Source organism: Bos indicus x Bos taurus, chromosome 19 (assembly GCF_003369695.1).
Source record: "Bos indicus x Bos taurus breed Angus x Brahman F1 hybrid chromosome 19, Bos_hybrid_MaternalHap_v2.0, whole genome shotgun sequence".
Classification (NCBI taxonomy): Eukaryota; Metazoa; Chordata; class Mammalia; order Artiodactyla; family Bovidae; genus Bos; species Bos indicus x Bos taurus.
In genome coordinates this window covers 9,277,337-9,290,585 of record NC_040094.1, presented here as the reverse complement: position 1 = coordinate 9,290,585, position 13,249 = coordinate 9,277,337, and the positions used below count along the sequence as shown (strand labels likewise).

Here is a 13,249-nt window from a genome sequence, read left to right as displayed (position 1 = left end):
TGACACACCTCCAAAGGGAGAGACTGACACAAACCAGCCAGAGATTTAATAAAACACCAGGACAGTGTTGGCCTTGTTCTGAGCTGTCACAGGAAGAAAATTTAAACACACAAGTAGCCTTCAGCATGGCTGGTCAGGGAGGAAAGAGCAAACGGCCCTTCCTGGTGCACTCTGGAGCTCCAAGTCAAGGTCCGAGGGACGCCATGGCCCTCCAGAGTGAAGGCCCGCAGGTGACAGGCGAGCCCAGCACGCCGAACATCACTTTCCAGTGAGTCCGTGTGTGCAAACCACTTCAGAAGACGCTGGCCTCGTGGGGGCCGTGAAGCCCACAAAGGACAGACAGGACTTTTGTTTTCCAGGCCTGGTCGGAAAGAACCGCACACCTCCCAGAGCTCTGTGTATCTATGGCTTGCCTTAGGAAGCAATAAAATCACAGTCCACTTTCAGGAACACAGTGGCTTGCTTATTTATTTTCGCACAGATCTCCTGCCTTTCCCATTTCAAAGGCTTTATGATATTTTCATTCTAGATCCTTCTCTCCTCACACACACACAGCATCAACAGGAACATCTTTGCAGTGGCCGGGGGTGCCCGCGTCGTGCCTGCATGTAAAACCTGGAGACAGAAGAGACAAGGCAGACCCCCCACGAGTGGAATCGATGAGATCTCATTACATTAAGCAGACAATTCCTTCTTGTTCTCCATGTTCCCCCTGCCAAAGTTTTCTAGCACCATTCTCTAAGTCAAGCTAACTTCCCTGAGGGCTCGAAGGCCCCTCTCGGTCTCATTTCCATGGGGCTTGCCTTCAGTGAGACAGAGGAGGACTTTACAGACCTCCTTCGCGGGGCCTCGTCCTCCCATCGGCCACGGTCAGGGGCTGGCCCAGCAAAGGGTTAAAGCCCTCACGTCAAACCCGCACTCTCGGGCACTGGCCCAGAAGGGACATGGGAACCAGGGCAGCCAGTGATAAAGGCCGGATTGTAGCAGCCCACTGAATTGGAAATGACTTGTAGGTCTAATGAAACAGAACTTTGGCAGTAAAACAGAATGAAAGGAATGAGACAATAAAAGGCTGGAACAAAGGGTGCAGAGTCGGTTCAGCTTAGCAAAATAAGCTCACTTTGTTGGTGGGGAAAGCCAAAGCCGATTAGGATAAACCAATGACTAAGCGTAAGTCTTCCAAACTAATTACACAGTTCACCATGTGAAGTATAATTGGGAGCCTCCAGATGCGGGCTGCTCTGCTTTCAGAGAGTTATATAAAGTGAGAATTACCTAGCGAGCCCGCACCGAGCAGCCCTCTCATTGAGGTGAACGGCTGAGAGGTGCACAACGGCTCCATCCAGGACGAAGCCGAGAATTCATTAAGTTTAAAGGCCTCTTTTTGATCTCCCAAATCCTATAAGTGAGAATTTTAGAAACCGGTACTTGAAGGAGGGGCCTAAAGGGGAGAAGGAGGAAGCTCTGGTACACGGAGCGGCTTTGATCCCAGGGCTTTTTAATAATCGCCACGCCGGGCTCATCCGCACAGCCGTGGCGGGGGAACAGCGCCCAACAGCCCGATGGATGGTCGGGGTTTGTGTGCGTGTATCGAGAGCATCATTTATGTGCCATTTTTCTGAGTGGTCTATATACATCATTCTCGCCGGCAAGAAATCGTCAGCACAGATAGCATCCACTAGGAAACCTGAAGCAGTAAAATAAATTACCGGAGACCAACATTCCTGACAAATGAACCTTCTCCCTCTGAGGGTGGGGGCTGCTCCGTGGTAAAGTGGCAGATGAGGTTTTATAAACATTGAACTCGGGTGAAAATGAGTGAGTCTGCAGGCTGCACGACCGTGGACAACTTACTGACCTCTCCCAACATCAGCCTCCTCATCTGCAGAAGAGATGTCCCACCACCTCACTTGACATCCCTGAGAACCAGCTTTCTAATGCATTAAAACCTCAGCACAAAGCACATGGCCCTCTAATCCAGAAACATCAGAACACAGTAAAGAAGTTCACCCTAACATCTCAACCTCACAAATTCTGCATCTTCCTTCATTCAGATCTAGCACAGGTAACAAGAAATTGGAAATAATTTACAGTTTTCCCAGACCTTCCTCAAAGGATGAAGATCCCAGTTTATAAATGGTAGCTTTTTCCAAATAGAGAATCCCTTCATCGCCCCTGGATCCTGAAGTGCACAAATTAACTCTACCACCGTTACAGCTGTTTTGTTGACCATTAGTACATCATGCTCATTACTACTGATAACATCTTGTCTTGGTTACAGTCTATAGACACCACAGATACCTATCTATCTATCTACCTATGTAAGTTTACTTAAACACTTTCTAAATTATTCAATTTTCCAAGCTTGAAACCAACCTTAGGAATAATCGAGTACAGAGGCTGGCAAATCATGGCCCATGGGCCAAATGGGGCCCCAAACTTGTTTTCATAAATAAAGTTTTATTGGAACAAAGCCATGCAATGGTTTGTGTGTTGGCTACAGCTGCATTCTCTGTACAATGGAAGTGAGTAGCTGTAACAGAGCCAAAACTATTTACAAGTTTACAAGTCAAATCCTTTACAAGTTTTGCACGCCCTTCCCTGGGGTGGGAAGCTGAGGCCAGGAAAGCACGGGCCTGTTAAGATGCCGCAGCGGCGTCCTCATGCGGCCATGCCCAGTATGAGGGTCTGGGGTACCTCTTCTTACTTTACTCCAACGAGGGGGCCAGAATAACTACCCAGGGGGTGAGAATGGCACCAAAGTCAGCAGAGTCCTTATGCCGCGACTGCACAGTCTCATCTTAAATACAGATAAGTAGCAACGCCCCTAACCTGGGGGTGGGGTTGTAAATCTCTGGGAAGCAAGTGGGAGAAAAGCACCAAAGGCAATTACAAGCCTCCAACTCGAGTTATTTCAAGCTCTGGGTGTACAGTCCTGCACCCACTCCGCTTATAGTAAAGACACATTCAGCCCTCCCGAGCTCAGCCCCAGGACAGCCACCTTCCCCACCCTGATTGCCACCTGAAATAAACAGCCCAACAGCTGCCACCTTAGGAAAGACGGGAAGAGGCAGCACCAAGAGGCCTGACAACGAGCGAAAACTGCAAAGAAGGCGGGAAACTCTGGGCGGAGGCTGCGGAGGGGCGGGAGGCTCTGGACTGGGAGGAAGGAGGGCGTGCACTGTGCCTGTCACACAGCCTGGTTCACCTGGGTGACCTCCGCTGAGACTTCACCCCCCTGACCTGTGCTGTCCACCCCTGCAAACGGGCTGCTGGGGACACCCGGATCCGCTGTGTGGAAGCAAGGAGGCTGTGCAGGCCCAGGTCCCCGGCACTGCCCCTGGGCACCCAAAGGGGACACCATCTCTGCCTCTCCTGGGCATCCTCCCTGCCCTAAGTCTATCTCACGGGTCGGTAAGCAGTTGAAACAGGGCCTAGAGTTTGGGTTCTGTTATTAGACAAGCCTAGAGGGGAAGTCTGTGACCTTTCAGGAGGCTGTGACCTTGAGACAAAGATACAGTGCCACCAAGGCTCTACTTAACAATCTACAAAATGGGCAGGGCCCCCACCAGCACCCCAGAGAAGAATTAAGTGAGATAAGAATGTAAGTCAATGGCCTGGCCCAAGGAAGAAAGAAAGGGGAAGTTCTAGTCGCTCAGTCATGTCCAACTCTTTGCAACTCCATGGACTATAGCCTGCCAGGCTCCTCTGTCTACGGAATTCTCTAAGCAAGCCTACTAGAGTGGGTTGCCATTCCCTTCTCCAGGGGAGCTTCCAGACCCAGGGATCAAACCTGGGTCTCCTGCATTACAGAGAGATTCTTTACCATCTGAGCCACCAGGGAAGCCCGACCTGGCCCATATTCAACACTTAACACGCACTCACTAAATTATTCATTAAATTACACCTTCCTAATGTGCAGTTAGGAGAAGGCGATGGCACCCCACTCCAGTACTCTTGCTGGAAAATCCCATGGACGGAGGAGCCTGGTAGGCTGCAGCCCATGGAGTCGCTAAGAGTCAGGCATGGCAGAGTGACTTCACTTTCACTTTTCACTTTCATGCATTGGAGAAGGAAATGGCAACCCAGTCCAGTGTTCTTGCCTGGAGAATCCCAGGGACGGGGGAGCCTAGTGGGCTGCCGTCTATGGGGTCGCACAGAGTGGGACACGACTGACACGACTTAGCAGCGGCAGCAGCAGCAATGTGCAGTTAACCAACCGAAAAGATCCCCGAACAACCTGACAGTGGGGAGTGTGCACAGGTGTGTGAGCAAACCTTATGCAAGTGTGTGCGTGTGTCTTTTCCATTTCCCTCAGTCTGTCAATTTACTGTTACTCCTTTCACAGGTGCAGGGCTCACTCATGGCCCTTGAGGCCCAGCAGCAGGGTCTCCCCTTCTGGGATCCTTCTGCACTCAAGTGAATTATACCAGAATCCTGAGAGGCAGTGGGCCCTACCCTAGGGAACACACAAGTCACTCCAGCCACCAGCCAAACAAGGAACAAGCTCCTGTGAATACAGACTCAGCTAACCCGCAGAGCACACTGACGCACCAGGCTACTAACACATGAGTGTACAGAGCGTGAGGGCTGGGATATGCTCAAAGGCCTCCTTAGTCCTTCGATAAAACACTTGGTAGGTTTATGGATCCTGCTGGAATCCGCAGGTATTACTGCAAAACTAACTGAGCAGCTTTGGACCTGGTGAGTGCCAAGTCAGGGAAGACAGTCTGTGGCCGTCTGCAGACAAGAGGACGCGGTTCCCAGAGCAGGGACGGCCGCTGCTGCGGGTTCGCCGCTTCCTGCCACCGGCCCACGGACTGAGTCACAGCGCTAAGTGCTAATGAAGGACAACGGAAAGACAGAGCGAGAGAGAAAGGAGAGAGAGAAGGAGAGACCAGCGCCGGGCATGTGTGGAGATGTGGCAAGTACGAGCCTGTTCGGGATATTCTAACAGCCCATCTGGGCAGCATCAACTTTCCTGACACCCACAAATTGGCCCATGAGATTCCAAGGCAGGTTATGGCTCGAAAAAGCAATCCCACTTCATGTTTGCAAACACTACCCCCCAGCCTGGTTTTAAAGGCGGAAACGGTAGCAACGAGGGCCGGCACTCCAGAGCCTTCCATTACGCAAGCTGTGTTTGTCTCATTAAATTATTTCCAATCTCTCTCCCTGGGCAGGGCGGGGCTGGGGGATGGACCCATCCCCCTCGGCACTCTCAATCAGTCCTGAAGAGCAGCGAGACAACGGACATCAGCACACTCAGCTATTCTTTATCCCGCCAGAATGAATCAGCCCCCAACTGGCAATGCCAGACAGTGCCGTGGGGAAGGAGCCTTTCATAACCGACCCGGAAGGGCAGCTGAGTGCCACTCGGAAAGCAAGGCTGGGCGGGAGGAGGCTGGGTTCTGGGAAGCATGGTCTCCCATCCATGCAGAAACAGATGAACGCCAGAAACAGGAAAATCTCCCGTTCTGAGGCTAACCAGGAGTCAAAGCCTGCCTCCCAAAGAGGAGTCCACAACAGGCCTCTCCTGGAGATGGGCCCCCAGCTGGCCATCACTGCGGGCAAGGAACGAAAGCACAGAACTTTCAGGCCGGCCGGTGGGCAGCAGTGCCTTTCTGCCACCCAGGGCACGCGTGACGGGTGTCATGGGGGAAAGGAATGACCGAGCTTAGGACGGTGTCTTCCAGGACCCTGGGCAGGCAGGCCTCTGCACTCCCGCCCTGTGGTGGGGGCGGGGGCACACGACACAGGCCTGTGCAGAAGCAGCCCGTCGCACCTGTGGACCCAGGACCAGGCCCACAGCTGCTCAAAGACACAGAGGCTGCGGGCCTGCACACCCACTCACCCGCCAGCCTCCTGGGACACACGAGCCCGCGGGGGGCGCCGCACGACAGCCAGCAAGGCTCGGCGCCCCCCAAGCCACCCTGTGGGGGCCAGGGGGAAACAGTCCCCCGAGGAACGGGGCCCCCTCAGGAAGAACCCACCCTCCAAGGCCGTGCCTCCCCGCCAAGCAGAAAGGGGCCGAATGAATCACCCACAGTTACACACCCTGTCTGTCTGTCTGACTCACGCATTCTCACACTCGGTTTCCTGACTCCTCTGGGGCCTCCTGAGTCGCTCCGGGCCCAATCCCCCGGCACAGCCCAGGGGATGATCGCACTGCTGTCTCCTGGACATCCTGACAGGTTCGCGCCCAGCATCTTTCCTGGGTTTCCTCAGGCATTTGACAGGGGAGGAGCGTTCAGCCCCCAGGGAGCCTCCTCTCTCAGTGCATCCTCCAGAAAGGCCCAGAACGAAGCCCAGTGCCAACAGAGACCAGCTTCTGCGGGAGCTCCTGCCCTGTGACTCCCAGCTCAGAGTCCCTTCCCTAGCCGGCGCTGCCCCTGTCAGCTCCCGGCCCAGGCCCCACACGACCAGCTAAGGCCGGTGAAACCGCACTCAAAGGCCGCTCTGTCTGTTCCTGTCGGTGCACGGGGCTCCGTGCCCACCACAAGCCAGGCTCTTCCATCTCGGCTCCTGCCGAATCCCATTCACATCTCGACAGCCAAGTCCAAGGACGAGGCTCTGGAGGAGACGGTTGTGGCAAAGGCAGGGGCCATAGCAGCCACTCTGAAGGACAGAGGAGGCTGCCCCAACCCCACACACCCCTTACCTTGCCGAACTGCTCGAAATACTGCTTCACATCTTCCACCACGGTGTTCGCAGACAGTCCTCCTACAAAGATTTTCTTTGTTCTTGTGACCATCTGCAAGAAACGACAAGAGGAAGACGGGTTAACTTGGTTATCTGAAGCCACACTCACCGAGCTGTTGAACAAGCCTCTCTGCATACTTCTCCAGAGAGGAAGGCGATGTGAGGACTATCTCAGCTGCTCAGAGCAGGCCCTTCAGACGTCTCAGGATGCCAGAGACAGTCACGAGGAATACCTTAGGCCTTCAGGCCGCAACCTGAAAGCTGGCATTTCATGCAGATGGAGAGTGGACTTCAAAGCCTCACTGGCCATAACACACAGCTTCATTGTGATGTGAAGTCACACGTCAGAGCTATTTTAAACCGAAGAGACGCGAACAAAGGAGAACTATGTGTATAAAGACATGCTGCCCAGAAAGTACCCACAGATGTGTCAATAAGAAACTCACATGTAATTCAAAACTCTGTGCAGACTGCCTGCACGGAGCCATTCCAGGTGCTGGCTTGTGTCTGCCAACAGGACAGGCACTGGGAGGGTCAGCCCCCCGTGCCCACCCCCAGGGCTCCTGTCCCTCGGGGTTTCTCACCATTCCCCTTGACGTGTCCTACACTCAGTCAAGCCCAGCTGGTCCCCAGGCCTCCCCACCTCTGTCCACGCAGGTTCTCCTTGGGAGACCTCTCCACGCCTGTACCTCCCATGCCAAGCTGACTACCCTCCAAGATGCAACGCTCTTCTCCAAAATGCCAAATACCTATATGGCCGCCCCACCCAGAAGCTGCGCCTCTCACTTCTGAGCCCCCTAACGCCGTGCCCCTCTGCCTCTCACACACTCGCTACTTTCCACTTGGTGCTAAAGTGAGTGATAATCCTGCCCTCCTTACCTCCTCCCCCAGACCGTCTCCTGACTCCTCTCAGGATGCCCTGCAGTTCAAATACAGGGCCAGGCACACAGAAGCCCACACCCGCAGTTTGCTGGATACAAAAACAAATGAACTTCCTAATGGTCCCCCTTCAAAATCCCACCAGGCCCAAAGCAAAAGGAGGCGGAAGGTCAGTGATGTCAGCTCTTCAGAGCGGGACCAAAAACCTTACACGGAAGAGTGAAAGACGACAAAATGAACGTTATTCTGAAAACTAAGTTAGGCTACGTGGGTTTGGGGGTTGTTTTGTTTGTTTGGTTTCTCTTTAACATCAAATTAAAAAAATGTAAACCTCAGTGGACACAGGATCTCCCCAGTCTAGTCACACACAATAAAAGCACAACATCTTAACTCAATGGGTAGGCTCTTGTCACACACACACACATACACACATCAAATCATCACACTGGAGGGCTTCCCTGGGGGCTCAGGGGTAAAGAATCCGCCTGCCAAGGCAGGAGACACAGGTTCAATCCCTGATCCAGGAAGATCCCACACGCTGCAGAGCAACTAAGCCTGTGCGCCACAACGATTGATCCCAAGCTCTAGAGCCTGGGGCTTGCAACTTCTGCGGCCCGAGCGTCCTGGAGGTGTGCTCTGCAACAAGAGAAGCCTCCACAGTGAGAAGCCCGAGCGCCACAGCTACACGGGAGCCCCTGCTCTCTGCAACTAGAGAGAAGCCTGCGCAACAATGGAGACCCAGCACAGCCAAACATTAAACAAACAAATAAAAGCATGTTTTAAAAATCGTCACATTGTGCACTTTAAGTATCTCACCATTTTATTTGTTAATTATACTTCCATCAAGCCGGGGGGAGAAAAATGTTTGAAGAGAACATACAAAGAAAACCAAGACTGAAATCCAAAACCAAATCAATGAGAGGAATCTGAGAATATTAAAAGAAATGCCACCCACCACATCACACATGTGTGTGAAAAGTCAATGCAGGACATCTGAGTCTGGGGGGCGTGGCTGCCTGGACCACTTATCACCTAGTCTCCGGATACATCTGCGGAGACAAGGAAGCAACAACCCCGCCCAACAGTTGAGACACAGCCCTCAAGACATACCGTGCGAAGGAGTGTGAAAGGCGCTGGGGACCCGGCTTCTGTGTCTCAGTCTGAGTGGGACCACAGACAGCACCCACTCCAGGCTGGGCTCTGCGCGCTGCACGGCGGTCCTCTACCAGAGCTCCCAACTAACCCTGAACCCTCCCGGATCTGCGGGCCGGGCGGCCCCGACGGGGAGGCTCCCTGACCCCAGGCCCTCACACTTCAGCTCAGTGGCTCCCAGACGGGACCCAGGCCACCAGAGCCCGCGGACCAAACCCAACCCGGAGCACCCCCGGAGCGGACGTCCTTCACTGTCTCGGGGACATACGGCCTGATGACTCTCATGTGTCTCACTGCTGGGGACCGCCAGGCAGTGGTTAGCACGTGTGTTTAAAATCATCCTTTACTATTTTTTTCATCTTTTTCAGATGAACAGGAAATTAGATGAGATACTGTACGTGAAGACATTCTATGAAGATCCCACCAGTGTCCACACCACTGAGCTCCTCTGGCCAACAAGCAGACACCTTATCTAGCTCCTTGTTCCTCTCCTTCCTTGTCTCCCTGCTTATCCATCAATCCCCCTGGGGGTGGGGGGGGGGTCAAGGTCACCTTCACAGTGAAGCTCCACCAGGCCCTCACCTCATTTAAATCTCTCTCTACACTCCCTAATCACCAAATTTTACTAACCTAACTTTCCCAATGCATTTGTTCAACAGATAATACTACGAGCAAACTGATAGAACTTACATTCTAATGTAATATGGAGTTTAATCCACTTTAAAATGGAGATATAATAATTAGCCTACCACACAAGATTCCTGTTAAATTAAATATACGCCAAAGTGTCTACTGGGACACCTCAGAGATGCTAAATACATGGTCACTGTACCTGAATTCAAAGTCAGTTACTAAATCCATCCTTCAAGCTCAGAACAAACGGGCAGTAGAAAGAAATCTTTTATCCAACACTTTGATAAATCAACCCTTGTTGCCCCATTCTCTTCCACTATCATTTCAAAAGCACTTTCCAGCATCTCCACGTGGTTTCAGATTGGCAAAGACGCCCAACAGTTTCATTTTATATTTTTCATTCCTTTTTTTTTTTAACCTCCAGCAAAGCAATTAAATATCTATAAAGAAACACTAATGTGATCTACAAACATGCACTCGTGGAGTTCTCAAAGCGACTCTGGAGAGACATTTCGTGAAACGAACCCCATGGTCTCATTCAGACATGGTGTAGAGCCAGGTGGGTGTAGACAGCTGGCCCTATTTCTATTCCAGTCGTTCACACGGACCAACATGTGTTCATTCGAAATAACAGAAGTCAACAGCACGTTCATTCCCCAGTAACTGCTGAGACAAGAAGGTCCCCTCTGACACCCTCTACCGTTGCCCTACGGCCATAAACCTGCCAGGACAGAGCCCTAAATACTGGGGAAGACACCCAGTTATAAATCTACACAGTCCCAAAACAGTCTTTAAAATACTTTATTTTAAAAACAAGGATGAGAAATTCCAGGCCCCAGACAATGCACCAAAGTGTTCAAGTGACTAAAACATCCTCTCCAGGAACCAGCTCAGCTGCAGAGATGGGTCCCACTCTTCAGCAAACACTGAAAGGAGACCGATGTAATCAAAACCTTCCGAACACGACGAGGCCAGTGGAAAGACGGGCAACCCTTGGTCAGCTGCTCGCCGACATCGAGGCTTCAGGAGGGGAGCGCAGCGGTGGCGGGGAGCTCTGCAGGCGACCCCTCCCGCCAGGGGCGCTTCGGGAAACGGGAGTGCTTCATTTTGTCAGTTCTGGGGGCATCACTGCCACACAGGCTGCTCGCTGCTCCATGATCTGCACTCCGGAGAGGGACGCAGAGGGCAGCGGAGGGTGCTGGAGTCACACGCTCTCCTGTTTCTCTCCCACCTCCACGACTGCTCAGGACAGCAGGAAGAGGGCTGGGCGGAGATGTGGCATCCAGCGTTTCCGGGCACTCTTAAAGAAGGAAGGTCCTCAAATCCCCATCAGTACTGTCCAGGTTTCACTTCTATGTATGCGTGTTCTTGCGTGTGTGTGTGTGTGTGTGTGTGTACATGCCTTGGGAGGTACCTCTCTATTCCCCATCCTTGTGTCTTGGCTTCTATTTACCCCAGGAACCATGCAGCACCCCCAGATCTTTAACCCTCTTCTGCCTTTGGAAACAGTGAGCAGGCCTGGTAACTCGCTGGCCCCTGACTCTCTAAGTCCTTGGTATTATAAAAAGTCCTCTCTGCAAAAGGGAATCCTCTTACACTGTTGGTGGGAATGCAAACTAGTACAGCCACTATGGGGAACAGTGTGGAGATTCCTTAAAAAGCCGGAAATAGAACTGCCTTATGATCCAGCAATCCCACTGCTGGGCATACACACTGAGGAAACCAGAATTGAAAGAGACACATGTACCCCAGTGTTCATCGCAGCACTGTTTATAATAGCCAGGACATGGAAGCAACCTAGATGTCCATTGTAGAAGAATGGATAAGAAAGCTGTGGTACATATACACAATGGAGTATTACTCAGCCTTTAAAAAGAATACATTTGAATAAGTTCTAATGAGGTGGATGAAACTGGAGCCTATTATACAGAGTGAAGTAAGCCAGAAAGAAAAATACCAATACAGTATGCTAATGCATAAATATGGAATTTAGAAAGAAGGTAATGATAACCCTGTATGCGAGACAGCAAAAGAGACACAGATGTAAAGAACAGACTTTTGGACTCTGGGGGAGAAGGCGAGGGTGGGATGCTTTGAAAGAATAGCATTGATACATGTATATTATCATATGTGAAACAGATCACCAGTCCAGGTTCAATGCATGAGACAGGGTACTCAGGGCTGGTGCACTGGGATGACCCTGAGGGATGGGATGGGGAGGGAGGTGGGAGGGGGGTTCAGGATGGGGAACACTCATACACCCCTGGCTGATTCATGTCAATGTATGAAAAAACCACCACAATATTGTAAAGTAATTAGCCTCCAATTAAAATAAGTTAGTTAATTAGAAAAGTCCTCTGCACACAGAGGAGGGACCCACTCGTGCTTCCTTCCTGTGCTAGGCCCTTCGGGTAGCTGTTTTCCAACCCACAGCCTTCACACTGACACACACAGTGCACCCTGATGGAGAGAGCCGCCCATCTGCACAAGAGAGAGCTCAGCCTGAAACCCTCCAGGAGACGGATCTGAAACGTCCTTGCCTTGGCACTTTTGGCGGAAGGGCCGAAGAAAACGCTTCGGGTATGTGAATGCTTTTCACTCTGAGAGACACGAGATACCCACCCAGAGCGAGAGCCCTGCAGCCTTGGGGACAGCCCCTCCTCCAACAGATGCCTCCTTTTAGGGTCCAGGGCCACATTCTGGGAAGTGCTGTGTGTGTGTGTGTGTGTGTGTGTGTGTAGCACAGAAAGGGGGTGGGGAGGGTTCAGGCTCTCACAATTCACTGCTGCAAAGTTTTGCATCAAGACCCATAATTTAACTAAACACCACTGCTCTCCATGCACCTCTTGGCTCAACAAAGAAAACCCCAGCATCCATTCCAGTTTGGAAAATTGCTGTTTACACATACGAACTGGCCAAAGCCAGCTGCTAACTAGGGCTGCAAAGGACACGCCACCTTCCTGCCTCTAACCAGAGAGCTGACTTTTTTTTTAAAGTTTCAAAAACTCTCTTTTGAAAAATGTGTTTCCATCTGAAATGGTCACTCGGAGTGGAGCCACTGGTTTTATTTTTATAAAATCTAATAAAGCAGGGGTGTGTATGTGTGTGTGTGTGTGTGTGTGTGTGTGTACTCAGAGCAGAGGGTGGGGCTGTTAGAATCTTTTCTGATGAGATTGAAGGGGAAATCTAACTCCACCAGCACTGGCCCAAGATATCAGCTGTCACCCAAGAAAACAACGAAAAAACAACAAATATTTGTGATCCTAATAAAAGCATGGAAAGGCAGAAAATAGCTCAGGAGAGTCTGAAACGGGTGCAAGAGAGGCCCAGGGAAATTAAGTCAGCTCTTGCCATAACCATGTTCCTGAAAAGAGTTCACATTCCCCTTAGTGAAAAGCACAAGACATCTCCACCACCCAAGCACATGGCCTCTCTGCAGATGTTCTCCCATTTGAGGGAACCCCGAGCTTGTAGGAGCCCCCAGAGGACACTAGAATGCTAGCAGTGGGTGGGCTTCTGCAAATCTGACTGCCCATTATCCCCATTATACAGATGAAAAAATCAAGTCCCAGCAAGGTGACTCACGTGCTAGTTAAAGGCAAGACAGAGAGACAAGAGAGAACTGGTATGCTGGCAGACACCATGCGATTTCATATGAGATTCTAAATTTGGTGAATACCTTGTTCTTCAGAACCTGGGATAAGAATGTATGGTATCATCAACTCTGCATTTGAGAACGAAGCCTGACCTTCTATGGGAAAGAAGCTCCCAAAGGGCTGACTGAGGTCACAGGAGTCCCGTGCCCCATGGCCCCATCCTCCAGAGTGTTTCCTCCTAGAGACCTGCCCTCTACAATTCCCAGGTTCTCTCGATATTTTCTTCC

At 51.5% G+C, this 13,249-nt stretch overlaps 1 protein-coding gene across 10 annotated transcripts in view; it reads right to left on the bottom strand.

Moving 5' to 3' along the window:
• Window positions 1–13,249, bottom strand: part of MSI2 (musashi RNA binding protein 2) — a 407,598-nt gene that overhangs the window by 255,348 nt on the left and 139,001 nt on the right. For 9 of the 10 annotated variants that reach the window (XM_027519825.1, XM_027519820.1, XM_027519822.1 and 6 more), the window contains exon 6: window positions 6,662–6,754. The exons of the other annotated variant lie outside the window; for it this stretch is intronic. In XM_027519825.1, the coding sequence (XP_027375626.1) occupies window positions 6,662–6,754 (93 nt within the window). The remainder of the gene's footprint in view (window positions 1–6,661; window positions 6,755–13,249) is intronic. 10 annotated transcript variants of the gene reach the window in all.